Here is a 16,316-nt window from a genome sequence, read left to right on the forward strand (position 1 = left end):
AAAAGTACGTTTATAAACAAAGGAATCTGTAAACAAATAACTGAAGACACAACACACCACAGGAGGGCGGGACGACGGATGCAAACAGCCTTCGGACATTGGCTGATATAAATCACGTGTGTTGTTGTCAAGATGGCGTCTCCGAATGGAGGTAAATTTTAATTCCTCTTCTCCCTGGTAGGATTAGTTGTTATTGTAGCAGTATAACAGGCGTATTAAACCTTAGAAACATTTGTGGGGTCTATTACACTCTATTAATTAATTTAAGTATTTGAGTTTAATTGAAGGTTTTTGTTCAGAATAGTGTCTTAAAATAATTTGTAGTTCGTCATTAGCAAGCTAAATTACGTGTCATGCGACATCAGATGTTGCAATAAATATTATGCCCAAGATAAATATGCTGACAGTTATTCAGACAAAGATTACTTTTGCGTTATAGCGTAGTTTTTTTAAGGATATATATCTCTTTTAATAAGCACTGGCATCCAGCTAACTATTTCACAACAACAATAACGTTACACTGCTGAGTAACAGTTAAACCGAACACGTCACGCTCCAGTGCTAACGTTACTTTGTTCATGTCCTGCCAACTTGAGACTGTTTTGTCGTAGCATTTAAAGTGATACTTCACCCAAAAATGAAAACTCTGTCATCATTTACTCACATTTGAGTTGTTCCTAATCTGTATAAATGTCTTTGTTCTGGTGAACACAGAGAAAGATATTTGTAAGAATGCTTATAACCAGACAGATTTTGCCCCCCATTGACTCCCATAGTAGGAAAAATTACTTTATCTTTTTTTTGTTCTGTCGAACACAAAACAAGACATTTTGAAGAATATAGGACAGCAAACAGTTCTGGGGCACTTTTGACTACCATTGTATTTTTTCCTACTATGGTAGTCAATGGGGAGGAAATTCTGTCTGGTTATAAGCATTCTTCCAAATATCTTTCTCTGTGTTCATCAGAACAAAGAAGTTAATACAGATTTGGAACAACTTGAGTGTGAGTTAATGATGACCGAATTTTCAATTTTGGGTGAGGTATCACTTTAAACTAAGTATGTCTCTTGGCTCATGTCAGTCAAGCTTTATAGATACTTTGAATTATTTTCTAAATTTTTTCTGAGTGGGTCACTATAATTGTTTTCTTTTTTTTATAGGTGAGGACTTTGAGTCCTCTTTACTAAGTTTTGAGAAACTTGACCGGGCTTCTCCTGACCTGTGGCCAGAGCAATGTGAGTTTCTTTATGTTTGTGTAGGGTTGTGTATTTGGTCCATAACTATGGTGGCCGCTAGGTGTCACCGCACTGCAACGGAGGAAAACACATGCAAACAGAAAAAACACCAGCAAATTCAGAAAGCATCTTCATTAGTTTGGCGACGCATGCCCTGCAAATACTCGCACCACAAAAAAACACAGAGACGCGCTGCAAATCCTCACAACACAAACAAACACAGAAATGCGCTGCAAGTGGCACAAACAACAACGGAAGTGTTTCCGGGGGACTCAAAAAAATGATGCACCATGGCTGGGACGTGCTTCATTTCACTGTGCCCATATTTGTAGGTGGAGAAGAACTTATATTGGGGTCCTATTTTCTTTGTTGTTGATCATGTTAAATGTACTTAATAATTGATTAAACAATATGAAACTTTTTCATCCTTCCACATTAGTGACACTTGTGAAAGCATGTCGGGCAGCTAACACTACATTTCATAGTTTCTTTTGTTAAATTGTTCAAATCGGCCGGCTAGAATAGACAAATGCATAAAAACTGCATTTAAACCCACGCGGCGCAAATGCATAAAACAGAATGTACAAAAAAACTGACAAAACAGAATGTTTATTGACAGTCTGTGATATAAGGTTATCTTTTGTATTTTGTTTACATGTTGTTGGTAAGAAAACAAGCGGAAAGTCTGTTCCTCAGCCTGTTACTGTAAAGCCGACAGCGGAGAAGACTGACAATAGCCGGACAAGAATTTTTATCATTTGTAATCTGGATAAAATAAAAAATAAATAAAAACTTGATACCTCCATGCCGACTGTATGAGTTAAGATCCTAACAAATGCCCCGCAACAAAGACGGAGCCATTTGCCTGTTTTCCCGTTTATTAGTGACCGTCATCTGAGGAAGATATTTACTAATTCTACCGATCAGTGATCGGCGCATATATGTTGTTCTCTTTGTCGTTTCATTGTCAGTGTCTGTCTTATTTAACTCTGCATTGTATAAATAAATAAAATCAACTAAGGTAACAGGAACTACAGCGCGTTTTAAAATGAAAAAACATCTGTGCAAATTTCAGCTACAAATTAATTTACAGGCTATAACTTGAAGGCGACGACCACATCAAAGTTCTTTGGAGGAAAATACAGGTTTTTAGGTAGGCTATGGAAAAGGTAACAATCTTATGCTAAAGCCAAATTCAATAGTCGCTGTGAAATGTATACATTTTCATGTTTTAAGCTTAAATTAGCATTAAGTTGCTGTATTTTAACAAACGAACATGAATTTAAAGAACAACAGTTTTTAAGTTATATATAAAATAAATGAATACTCACACGCATACGTAACGTCTTTTAATTCCATAATAAAATATAAATAAAAATATAAACAGTGAAGGCATTCATTCATCATCTCAAATGTAATACAATAACAATGCTACAAAACGTAAAATAACAGATTTATGTGAAACAAATCATAGAATTAAAGATAATTTAAAATAGTAAAATAAATCTTTCACAATATGTAAACTCGTCCGTTGTTTTTCTGACTCGCGATGCGGCGCAGTTGGGTGGTTTTCCCTCTCCACTTCTAGCGAAGTGATGTAAATGTTCCCTTATTCCCTAACAGTTACGCCATTCATAGTGCCCTTTGAACTGATGTTTTCTCACTTCGGATTGGAATATCACTGAAATGACATGCGTCCCAACCATGGTGCATCAGTTTTGTAGTCCCCTGGAAACACTTCCGTTGCCGTTTGTGGTACTTGCAGCGCGTTTCTGTATTTGTGTTGCTAGAATTTGCAGCGCGTTTCTGCAATTGTTTGTTTTGTGAGAATTTGCAGCGCGTTTCTGTATTTGTTTGTGTTGCGAGAATTTGCAGGGCATGTGTCACCAAACTAATGAAGATGCTTTCTGAATGTGATTGTGTTTTTTCTATTTGCATGTGTTTTCTTCCGTTGCAGCGCGGTGACACCTAGCGGCCACCGTACATAACAGACTTTTATGTAATGCCCCATTCACAAATATCACCATTTTATATTTTCATAATTTTCAATTGTATATTTGTTAAAATATAATAACTGTGTTAGTCTTAGATTAGTTTTATTGTCACAAAAGTATTGCTAAAAATTCCATTTAAAGGTTTCATGCAATTTTCTCCTAAAACCATGCCCTCTTTGAAATTTTTACAGTACCGGGTGTCTCAGAATTTGCTGCATCTTTCAAAAATGTGAGTATTATGTAGCTACACTTTAAGATTTGCAGGCAAAAGAGCAAGAAATGAAACTGAGAATTCTGTTTGTTATTTCCAGCCTATTACAAATTCTCCGCCCAAGTGGATGGCTGAACTGGAATCAGAAGATATAGAGATGTTAAAAGGTCTGAATGAAGTCAAACAAATACATATTGTTCTTCTTTATTTCCAAAATGTTGAATTTTGTTGTTGTGTATAAATGTGATGTTTTCTGGTGATAATTTCAATGAAGGGGCATAAAAATAGTTACATAAAGTTAGGAATTTAGAAAGGTTGTGGTGGTATAGAACAGGGCAGATTAAATGTGATTTGTTTTCAATAAATCATTCTTGTGCTTTTTTTGGACTAGAATTAGGAAGTTTGACCACAGCAAATCTGATGGAGAAGGTGAAGGGCCTGCAGAATCTGGCGTATCAGTTGGGCTTGGAAGAGTGTGAGTAAAATCAGATTTCTCCTCAATTGGAAACTTGTCAGAAATTTGTCAACCTCCCTGTGAAAACCAGGTTGAAGTCTGTGATTATGAGATAACTAGCATCAAAGTTTGATTTCAACCTTTAATTTCACTATGATTTCAATCTTTGACATGGCTATACTCTGTCAATATTAAAGATATCAAGATTTTGTTTTTACAAAATGTTTCTTACATTATGTAGGATGGTTTTATGTAGAAGACAGTAAATGACAAAAATGACTAGCTGAATTTTTACAGGCAGGGTCACATTTGTGTTGGTGCCAGTGCCCTGATTTCAGTCTCATTCTCCACTAGATGGCGCTATTACACTAAAGAAAATAATTCACATATGAAGCTAGTAGCTTAGACTTTTATCATGTTTTAATTGTTGTTATCACAGTTTGATCTATGATACCGTTTCTTTGTACATATCATTAGAAAGATGGCATGTTAAGCATCTGAAACTTACCACGGTATCTGGTTTGAGAGAATGGATTTGATGTTTATAGATTTACATGAACTAATGACAAACTACTTACAATATATGAAGCCCTACTCTACATTTAAATTGAGCTTATCTGTTGCTGAAAAGCTTTATTTGTGTAAATATACACGGTCAGGATTCTAAAGTACTGTTACAGCGTTGTTTAAGGAACAACTCACCTGAACTGAAAATTCTGTCTTCATTTACTCACCCTTAAGTTGTTCTGTTGAACACAAAAGAAGATAATTTGAAGAATGTAGGAAAGCAAGGAGTTCTGGGCCTGGGGCACTTTTGACTACCATTGTATGTTTTCCTACTAGGTGGGCAAGAACTGTTTGTTTGCAAGCATCTTCCAAATATCTTTCTCTGTGTTCATCAGAACAAATACATTTATATAGAGATTTGGAACAACTTAATGGTGAGTAAATGATGACATAATTTTTATTTTTGGGTGAACTGTCCCTTGAACCAAATGAAAATAGAAGATAGACAATTTTCTCTGAAATAACTTGAAACTGACAACAGTAATTGGCATCCACCATTATTTATTCTATATTTAATAGAAATCAGACTTTGCTTTTGATTTTTTTTATTCAACATAATATTGTAAATAATAAAACAAATGAAAATGTCATGGACAAAAATGATGGGACCCCTAACCTAATATTTTGTTGCACAACCTTTAGAGGCAATCACTGCAAGCAAAGGTTTTCTGTAGCTCTCAATGAGACTTCTGCACCTGACAGGTAGTTTGGCCCACTCTTCCTGAGCAAACCGCTCCAGCTGTCTCAGGTTTGATGGGTGCCTTCTCCAGACTGCAAGTTTCAGCTCATTCCATAGATGTTCCATAGGATTCAGATCAGGACTCATAGAAGGCCACTTCAGAATAGTCCAATGTTTTGTTCTTATCCATTCTTGGGTGATTTTAGCTGTGTTTTGTGTCATTATCCTGTTGGAGGACCCATGACCTGCGACTGAGACAGAGCTTTGTGACACTGGGCAGTACGTTTCGCTCCAGAATGCCTTGATAGTCTTGAGATTTCATTGTGCCCTGCACAGATTCAAGGCACCCTGTGCCAGATGCAGCAGAGCAGCCCCAGAACATAACCGAGCCTGCTCCATGATTCACTGTAGGTATGGTGTTCACTTCTTTGAAAGCTTGATTTTTTCGTCTGTGAACATAGAGCTGATGTGACTTGCCAAAAAGCTCCAGTTTTTACTCATCTGTCCAAAGGACATTCTCCCAGAAGGATTGTGGCTTGTCAATATGAATTTTAGCAAATTCCAGTCTGGCTTTTTATGTTTTTCTTTCAAATATGCCGATACCGATAACATTAAAAATGACCGTTTATCGGCCGATACCGAATCCGATATGTTCAAGGCTTCCAATGTTCAAGAATTATTGATTATCGTTATCGGCCAAAATGTACATATCGGCGCATCCCTAATATATACATATAAATATATATACTGTATATATATATATATATATATATATATAGAGGCTGTGCTGTCAGCAGTCAAGATTTGTGACTTTGCACTCAGTTTTGTCAAGTTAGATGTAAAGAACGTCTTAGGAATGTCTATTTGTGTGTGTGTGTGTGTGTGCGTGTGTATGTGTGTGTATTATAGATATCTTTTTTTAACGTTTTTATAACCAAACAGCTTAAAGGAGTAGTTCACCTTCAAAATGAAGATTCTGTCGTCATTTACACGCCCTCTTGTCACTTTGTCTTCTACAAAAGAAGATATTTTGAAAAATGTTGGTAGCAGAACAGCACCGCCCATTCACTTCTATTGGATGGACACAAAACCAATGCAAGTGAATGGGGGCTGTTAGCAACATTCTTCAAAATATCTTCTTTCATAGTCAAGTCATACAGGTTTGAAATGACAAGACGGTGAGTAAATGATGACAGAATTTTCATTTTGAAGGTGAACTATCCTTTAAACTCCCTTACAGCTTTAAAATATGTGTACATTTTGACAGATTATTACTGCTTTGGCTAAATAATGTTGTATTATGACAACAGCATTGCATGATAAAAATTCTAATATTTATGTTTGTATTCCATAAAATTACAATCTGCATATGGTCAATGATAGTGAAATATATTACAGCACTGGCACTTGGGCCATCCTTATTGCAATGTGAATAGACAGTTTAAAATCTTTAGCGGTATTAATTGTGTTGCAAATGTTTGCATGAAGTTGAAGCATGTTGTCTGCAGCCATAAAATCTAAGATAAATGATAAAAGCATAGGAGATTCAAGTCTCTTTGTATTGTATGTACACACATTTCCACAGATCATCATTATGAGACAAGTAATTTAGGTTTCGTAGTAAGAGAACTAGTTCCACTAACTCAATTAGCGTTACAAAATCTATTTGTTTGTTGTACTATTTCAGAATGATATTTTGTTTGATTTTAATATTCTGTATTTCAGTGCTGTTGAGGGTATTTTTAAATGAGCATGAAATGAAATGCCTCCTCCACGGAGGAGAGAGGAGGCATTACTCTGTAGATATGAAATTACGATTATCATTCAGCTCAGAGCAGCATTTAATGCAGCGCCCTTTAATGTGGTGTGGTTTAATTTTCTCCCTTTTCCTAGCTGTCAGGGGAAGCCTTGTAAATCTGTGCTACTTTTTCATCATGCTTCTTTCTCTCTTCAGCGCCTTTAAACGAGCTGACGAGTGGTAGTGTTAGGTGATGGGAGGGTGAGGACCAGCAAGATTTACTGCACCTTTGGCACATCGGCCATTAAAGTCTTGATCTGGTTAATGGGGATAATGCAATCAGGCAGTGAAAACTCACCCCAAAGGCAAGGTTATCAGCTGCAGTGTTTATTAGTTTATTTATTTACTTGGGGCTCGAGGACATGTAGATGCCGGAGGTATCGGATGCATTATGCGTTTCAGGTGAAAAAAATATGCTAATCGTTGGCATAATTTAAGTTTTGATTAATCGCCGGCTTACGTTAAGTTTAAAGTAAAAAAATATACATTAATATTGAAGGCTTCTCCTGATTTGTCTCAGCCAGCGTTTGTTTTTTTCGTCTAATGAAATCTGCAGTTGCGCGAATATGCAGGAAGTCGCGTGTGTGCACGTTGTGTGTGCGCGACATGTGGCACACCAGTCTCCTCTGGGACGTTTACCCCTCCTTTCTTAGCTGAGTGACGCTGATCGGGGTCGTTGTGGGAGGGACTGACGCGTGCCTACCGCTCCAGCCCCCCACCAGTACCCATCTGCTGCGGGCCGTGATGAATGCTGCTGTCGGGGGCTGCTGAGCATGGTCATCAGGCCCCTCTGCTCCCACAGGACCAGTCACTACACTGATAAGTGCTGTTATTGAAGGTAATTGAATGGAGAGCGCTCCTCTGGGACAGCCAGGCCTCAGGCGGTGCTGATGATACCCCCTGATTCCACTGCGGCTGCTTTTACACATGATGTAACACACTTGTTTCTACTTGAGTAAATGTGGGGATTTGTTTTAACAAGGCGTCAATTATTTTGACATGTGTAGGTCTGATAAGATTACAACAGTATTTTTGTGGGGTTGATAAGATTACAACTGTATTTTTGTGGGGTTAGTAGCAATTTTGGGGGGGAATCTTGTAACTGTTTACAGTAGACATGAATGATATCAGTTGGCTTGTTGATGGTGCTGTTAAGTAATTGGACATTTCTTCTTGTTTGGAAATGAAAAGGGACCTAAACTAAAACTAGGGACCAAATTATCTAAGAGATTTGTTCAGCCTTAGCAACTAGTTCACATATCTTTCATAATTTATTCACCCTCATGTTGTTTAAAATCTGTACATCGGTACACAAAAGAAGAATTTTTGAGAAATGTCTCAGACATCAGAAAAAGAGAGTCATACAGGTTTGGAATGATATAAGAGGAAGTAAATAATGAAAGAATTTAAAATTTGGGGTACATTTTTCCTTTAATCTGTTGTTGTTTACCTGGACAGATGTCTGTTTATTACAGAAGCTAAGTTTGTATAAATGTAAAATATACAGTTTAAGCATATGGAGGAATATGGGTAAGGATATACAGCAGTGGAAAAAAATTAAGAGACCATTCCAAATTTTCATTTAATCAGCATTTATAGATGTATTGTGGCCATTCCAGTCCAGTCTGTTGAATTTCAACAAAATCAAACCTCAGGAGTCATCGAACAGCAATGTGAAAGACTGACAGCATGACAAGACACATGAAAACTGTGATAAACATGGAGGTTATTACATAAAAAATATTTTTTCTAAATGGATGTACAAATATTACTGTTGTATTGCCTAAAAGTGCTATGAGCTTGTTTTTGCAGTATTTGAGGTCTGAAAAATACAGAGCATCTTTTTGTTATTTTGACCCGTTTCTCCAGTTTTCATTTTCTGCAAATGAATGCAAATAGAAAGAATATTTTCATTTGAAATTTGAGAGAAATATTGTTTGTAGTTCCCATAATGAAACAAAAGTAATCATTTTACCTAAACACATACCTATAAATAGTACATTCAGAACTACTGAAAATGGTCTTTTAAATGGTCTCTTGTTTTTTCTGCTGCGGTATTTGCTCAAAGTAAAATCAGGAGCAGAACTAAGGCTCAGAAGACTCAACAATCCTCTCTTCAATCTGTTCTTGCACCCTGTATGAAGGTCACACTCGTCCAGCACTAATGGCTCCGATGTTCACTGCCTCCTCCCCTAGATCAATCTCTTCTCTATTAAGCGGACTGTGACGCTGAATATGATTGCAGTGATGCTACCCTACCGTAGTAATGTGCTTCCATCAATCCATCAGAGACACCCCACCGCAGGGGCAAGCGGTTATGAAGTGCTGCTAGATGACAGGCTGAGCTGGGGGTAGCTCTCCTCTACTTACTGTCTTCTGTCTTCCTGTCCTCTCGTCTCTTCATGTTCCCCGCCCCTCACACAATCCTTCTCTATATCGAATTTGCTTCCTGTTGGCCCATATAGTACCAGGATCGATCAGGGAATCTTTGTGGGATTGAGATTACTGTAACAATGGTAATATATGTGTTTGTTTTCATAGGTAAACAATTTTTTACTTGTTAAGTCATTCAGACGCCAACTTCTTGATCTATTTTGTTTACTTTTGTGGAATTTCAAAGTTTATTTATCTTTATTTAGAAAAAAAGAGGCAGGTGTATCTGCAGCCAAATTGATCATTGACTCACCTTCATGTCATTCCAAGCAAAAACCTGAATGACCTTCTTTCTGCAAAACACAAAAGAATCTTTTGAAGAACGTTGGTAACCTTTGTGTGGACACAGAACCACTAAGACGTTTCTCAAAATATCATCTTTTGTGTTGCACAGATGAAAAAAGTTATACAGGTTACATGACGGTGAATAAATGATGACAAATCTTTTATTTTTGCCTGAACTATCAAAATAAAGTTACAAGAACTAAAGACGGCCGAGGAAACGCTTTCAGGCGAAAAGACCTCCATGTAGAATCGCACATTCACCATATAATGTCCATGAGACAGCTGAACGCATTATATGAAGATCTTGTGGAAAGGTGATAAACCTAGCAAGTCAAAAACTGTACTGAAAAATGTTTCCAGGAGGATAGTTTTTTTCCGAAATTTACTTATTTAATTGTAATGAATTCATATACATTTCGAATTGGCTATTATAGGCTATAACAAATGCAAGATTGGCTTGTATTTAGTCTGGCATGGCAGCAAAGCGGATGAAATTCATCCGGCTCACTCTTCCTTCTCTGTCCTACCCACCACCGCTGTCAACAGATCGGAAATGACACCTTATTTCCATAAATACATTAGGAATTCATTGGATTTTCTTTCCCAGCTAATCATAGTGCCCGTGTGAAACCTTTTAGGGTTTTTAATGAATGAATTTTGACTGATTGCCTATTAATAAGGACACCTCTTGAACAGGGATAGGCTCTGGCAGGGGCAGCTGGGTGTGTGCGTGCACGTGTGTGTAATGATTCGCGGTGTCAAGCGCTTGGAGGGAGGGGTGAGGAGAGAAGAGCTCTCGGCTGGGACATTAAGAGGAAGCAGTGGCTCCCTTGGGAAATCACTCGACATGTCTGCATCTTAAATATCTCAGTGAAGTATCAATAAGTAGGTAATTGAATTTTGAACACAAACATGAGCGTCAGGTGTATGCGTTCCAACATGGGGGGCGGGCGGGGGTTTGTGCGCGAACGCGTGTCTGTCCTCCCTGGTCCCGTGAGATTTAGGCAGCGAGAATGAATGTTAAATCTATTAAATAAAGATTACTCCACGTAATAGCCAAGTGGCAGTTTCAGATGCGCAACAGGGGTACGATTAGGATGCTTGACTTTTAATGAAAGTGAATAGGGGCAGCCAGGTTTGGGAGGAAATTCTGGGGCCAGGGACTCATTGTCTTCTCTGGGTTTAAAAAGAAACCATTTTTGTATTTTATCACTTTAAAGTTTTTTATATGAATTGCAGACAACATGCTTAAACATTTAATTATAAAAGAGTCACTAATAAGGCTTCAAATGCGAGCATTTATGAATGTTTTTATGCAATGATAAAGATTTCAGAGTACACAATTAAGTTTCAAAATGCTCAAATTTGGTGTTACCAAAATGAGGCTTAAATTTAGTGCTTTTTCTAAAGGGACATACAGTACTGTTGTTTTTACGGTGGTGGTGCAGCTATTATGAAATATATAGGTGATAATACCTGGTTCTTCTCCTGCTGTAATATGGGTGAAAAAAATCATTTATATGAAGCTGTATTTCAATTGCAAGGCCAGGGTGTGATTTTAAACCAGTATCGTGAGACCTACACTCTTAAAATGGTTCTTCGATGCCATAGAAGAGCCTTTTGGTTCAATAAAGAACCTTTAACATCTGAAGAATTCTTCAAATTATAAAAAAGTAAGAAAGAGATGGTTCTTTAAAGAACCTTTGACTGTATGATTCTTTGTGGAAGTACCTTTTAAGCATCTTTATTTTTAAGAGTGTATATAACAAGTTGAAATTTGGAGCACAGCGATAGGGGCAGGCCAAAACAGGTTAAATAGGTTAAATAAAGTTTGTGACGTGTTACCATAGCTATTTTGACTTGTTTTAAAAGTTAGCATAATATTTTCATTAAGATATACTGTATAATACATGTGTACAAAATTACTTAAAGGGAAGTGGCATGACCCAGATAATGATCTGTAATAGATTCTCACATTTGCCCATTTGAAAGAGTTTTCGAAGATTGTAAAAACAAGGAAGATTATATTTGTGTTATTCATTATTTGTCATAGATTTTGTTGCCTTTGAATTATAAGGTTCTATTTGACATTTTTGTCAAGATTAAGTTATTCACATATTCTTATATTGTGACAGTTTACTTTTGTGATGTTTTTCTTCTTTTCGTGCACATTTTAGGACTTGTTTTAGAAAGAAAAAAGGTTTTATCTACAAATTCAAATAGAAGGCAAAAACTTTGAAGCTTGTATCTCCAAACTGCTAAGAATGCAGTTAGAACCTTATAAATCCAAGGTGATGATTTGTTATTTATGTTATCCAGCTGCCTGTTTTGATATTAACTTTATCTTTAACCAGAAAGCCTCTGTCTGTTTGTACAATAACAATCATTTGATTATCAATTTCTGATTAAGATCATGATGTGTCAATATAAGAAATCTGTAAAGCACTGTTTAATTTAAAAACATTGTATTAAAATGGCATATAATCTATGTAATCTTATGTGGAACAATACTTCGAAGCAACAAAAATATTGCATTAAATTGTTTGTTACTTAACTTTCCTATTACTTGTATACTGGCTCGTATAATTGTCTACAATTATTTATTTTGGTTATTAACCCGTCACAAAGCATATTTACAGCACTTCGTTGAAATTTTAATGAGCGTACATACAACATCAAGAAGATAATATGGACCCGGAATCCATAATATGCCATTTAGTATGGATGTCAACTGCAACAAGCTGCTGATTAACTAAGTACAGAATTAGTAATTGACCTTTCTAATCAACTAAACAAATCTCTAACTCCTGCTAATCAGTATTGATCTGCCCCATCCAGTGACAGCACTCGCTGTGTGCATGCGTGTGTGTTTGAGGGAAGCTAGCTGGCTGGCAGGAACCTCTACACTCCCCTTTTTAATCTAACTCACTCAATGCAAATCATTTCCCTTCTGCTCTGACGGGAGTTGAGGATAAATGGAAATCTAATTAATGAGTGGATCAGAGGGGTGCGCTCTGGTGAAGGGGTCTCGTGGGAGAGTGCTTAGCCAGACAGACTCCTGTATTGTTTTGGACAGAAAATGTGAGGGAGACTGGTAGAGGGGTACTAAGAGTTAGTGAGGGGTTGTTAGTTCAACTATGACGAAGCTCTTTCCCCTGTTTGTGGACCCATCCAGAAACCAGTGGCCCATTTAACAAACCGTTTGCTGGCGCATCAGACATGAAACCTGGATTATGAAATGTGCTTCAATCACTAATCTCTTGCAGTGAGATTATGAACAAATAATGCTCATTAGTTTTTACACCAAGTATTTCTGTTTATAATTTTGAATTGGTTTGAAATGTTTTCATATACTTTTACTAAAGGTATTAGTTAACAGTATACATGTCTGTCATCGTTTTCCCTACGGATCTGATGCTTTCTTCTAAATGCTTGTATGTTAATGTTTCTTACAGTATTTAGACCTGAATATTACAATACTGTAATAAATGCAATTTATTTCAGCTAATACACCAGAATTATTTAATTTTATCAAGACATTGTAAAGCATTAAGACAACAAGGTTCACAGGGTCATTGCTGTGTGTGTGTGTGTGTGTGTGTGTGTGTGTGTGTGTTGGCCTTTTGTGTGTGTGTGTCGTGTGTGTGTGTGTGTGTGGTGTGCGTGCGTGCGTGCGTGCGTGCGTGCGTGCGTGCGTGCGTGCGTGCGTGCGTCCAGCATCCTATTTAATTCAGTGATGGAAAATGTGAATCCACTAGTGCTTTTATTTTCATTAATATTCCACACGGGTATCTGAATTACAATCCACCCGAACGAAATCATGGCTTGCCCTGTACCTCACACCCTTCACATCCCCGTCTTACAACAGAGGTCACAGATGTTACAGCTTTATTTTCTATAAGATCAGAAGAGTGAGCTGTAGTTTATTTAGGTGGAACATTAAGAACAGTTTTACATGTTTGTAATATACTGACAAACTACTTATACATCTTGAAAAAAGGTTTTAATTGGATAGCTTTATGTCAGAAAGAACATATACAGTATGTACTTAATTGACAGTGTCGGATGTCACCTCTGTTGCTTTTTCTGATTTAAAATTACCAAAAGCTTTTAAGTTGTGTTTAAAAACAAAGAATAGTGTGCATGCAAAGAGGAGATCATACTTTTTCTCATGTAAATGAATAACAACCTTTTTTCTTTTCCAGCCAGAGAAATGACAAGAGGGAAATTCCTGAACATCTTGGAGAGACCTAAAAAGTGAAGATCCAGACGGTGACCTGCTGACTTGTTGGATACCAGCTGCATGTGATCTTTTAAGGCAAAATAACAGTAGCATGCTATTAGCTTTGAAATGCTCTTACTATAGTTTGACTGATTCCGAGTAAAACATCATTTTTGTATATAGCTGAGCATAACATGTTTTCACTTGAATGACATGTGTTGAGTAGAAATAGAAGTAGTCTAGTGGAGTACTTTTCAATAAATGTTCATAATGTATTTATTTTTCTCTCTGCAGTGTTTATTACAGTTTAATACAATTTCAGTTTAATAAAAATTTTGCGTTGGTGAAATATGCATTCCGTTGGCTGTCTCGTTTTGCTTTACATGCACATGAAAGATGCTATTTTGTCCTAAAATGGTTTTAAGGTCACCGACTGGTAAGCTTTGGCTCCCATTGGCCATCCAGTGATGCTTCCTTAAAGTAGCATTCAAACAATGAGTTTATGAAGCAGCGTTAAAACTTTTAATTAGGGCAATAACTTCATGCCTATGCCACTCCGTTGACTGGCTCCAATAACCCTCTTTTGGCCTGGACAAGTAAGAGGCTTTGACATGAGAGTGCAAAGCCATTTTTTTAGTTTAATGGGAATTGGAAGTTTTGAAGGCCCCCAGCACAAAACAGTGCATAAAAATAATATTGCTCATTGTCATCCCTGTTAACAAGATTTGACATAATTACTAGGGCCATTTCTTCTCTAATTAGCACACTTGCAGGGACATTGGTGCGAATGGTCTGGGAGAAAAGGGAATCAGACAGGCATGCTGAACGGCAAACAAAGAATGCTCCAGCGAGCGTAATTAGGTTAGACAGTGGCCAGGACTGTTCTCGGCTGGAGATGTCGTAGAGGCTTCGGCTGCGGTTGGCGAGAGTTCACTCTTGATCACACCGATTCTTAGAGGTATGAATCCCCCCACTGCCTAATAAGCCCCTAATTGTCTTTCTGATTCACATGGATTGAGAAAGTTGCTGACTCGACCTGCTGCAAAGCGACTGCTGATGTACCTTAAACAAAACATCTCATTTTATACTGTCCAAATAAGCTCAGAGGTTTCAGTACTTTTGTTTTACTGTAAAGGAATCAAGTTTAAATGTTTTTTTTAAAGGCAAGCAAGTTTGCTGGGCCATGGCAACTTTCTGGGCAAATAATCTCATTATTTGAGATTGCATTTTGTCTATTTAATTTACATTTATGCATTTGGCAGCTTTTATCCAATGTAACTTACAGTGAAAACTTATACATTAGTGTCAACATTTGCGAAATTGATTTCTTTGTTTTTTATTCAAATACCATATTAAAGACGTATTTAAATTTGGGTATGCATGTTGCACACAGTTTTGCTAAGAGTGTAATCTGAAGCACATATTTGGGAAAAATTTAAGGAGAAAAGAATATACGCAACAAATGCACACACTTGTGGAGTCAAAGGGCCAGGAAAATATTACTACAAGTGAGAATCATGGAATATTAATAACAGATCAAATTGTTGTCATAACTTTTATTTCCTGTGAGCTTTTTGTTTTTCTGTCTACAATTTTGTCTACCAAATACCTTAAACGTGTATCCATTTTCACCTCATTTGATGGTTTAATCTAACCATAGGGTGTATTAAAAACAAATATTCCCACCCAGGCATCTCTTTTGACCACTACTGTAAGTATTCCCATGTTCCCTCGGAAGCAAAATTATATGACCTTTGGTCTTACAATACAGTGCTCTCCCATTTGAACTACAGCTCTACATTTTTCCTGTTTACTACACTCTTAAAAATAAAGGTGCTTAAAAGGTTCTTCACAGTGATGCCATAGAAGAACCATTTTTGGTTCCACAAAGAAAGATTCAGTCAAAGCTTCTTTAAAGAACCATCTCTTTCTTTCCTTTTTATAAAAACTTATATATTTCCTTTTGTGAAACAGAAAGGTTCTTCAGACGTTAAAAGTTCTTTATGGAACCAAAAGGTTCTGTTATGTCATCGAAGAACCTTTTGCAGCACCTTTTTTTTAAGAGTGTAGTCGTGAGGTCGTAAAGTTTGAAAAAACTTTATACTTTGTCATTTCTATACAGTTTTGTTTATTAGACTTTGTTGCAGTCATACAATGTGACAGTGGTGATTTGCAATGTGTGTTGTGAACGGCAAGTTGCAGTTCAAGTAACGACACCCGCCGCTGCCTGTCTAATAGGTTGTGTCCAGACATCCTCTTTAAGATGAGGGTCATTCCCCACAGAGGGGCTGTCTCCAAGGTTGGGGGAAGAACAGAGAAACACAAGCTCAGCCATAAACAACCCGTTGCCTTGACCTCGGCGAGCCTTGCTGCCCTAACAAACGTCAATCCGATGTGCCCTCAGGCCTTTAATTAGCTGTCAATTAGTGCAAATTA

The 16,316-nt window shown here is 37.1% G+C and overlaps 1 protein-coding gene across 1 annotated transcript; it reads left to right on the forward strand.

The window, feature by feature from the left end:
• Window positions 1–124: 124 nt before the first annotated feature.
• lin52 (lin-52 DREAM MuvB core complex component) lies at window positions 125–14,228 on the forward strand. The gene is made up of 6 exons (XM_057344826.1): window positions 125–151; window positions 1,163–1,237; window positions 3,423–3,460; window positions 3,543–3,609; window positions 3,834–3,917; window positions 13,864–14,228. The coding sequence occupies exons 1-6, from the start codon at window positions 133–135 to the stop codon at window positions 13,917–13,919; spliced, it is 339 nt and encodes a 112-aa protein (XP_057200809.1). The 5' UTR covers window positions 125–132; the 3' UTR covers window positions 13,920–14,228.
• The last annotated feature ends 2,088 nt before the right edge of the window (window positions 14,229–16,316 follow it).

The sequence above is a fragment of the Triplophysa rosa genome, linkage group LG10, assembly GCF_024868665.1.
Source record: "Triplophysa rosa linkage group LG10, Trosa_1v2, whole genome shotgun sequence".
NCBI lineage: Eukaryota > Metazoa > Chordata > Actinopteri > Cypriniformes > Nemacheilidae > Triplophysa > Triplophysa rosa.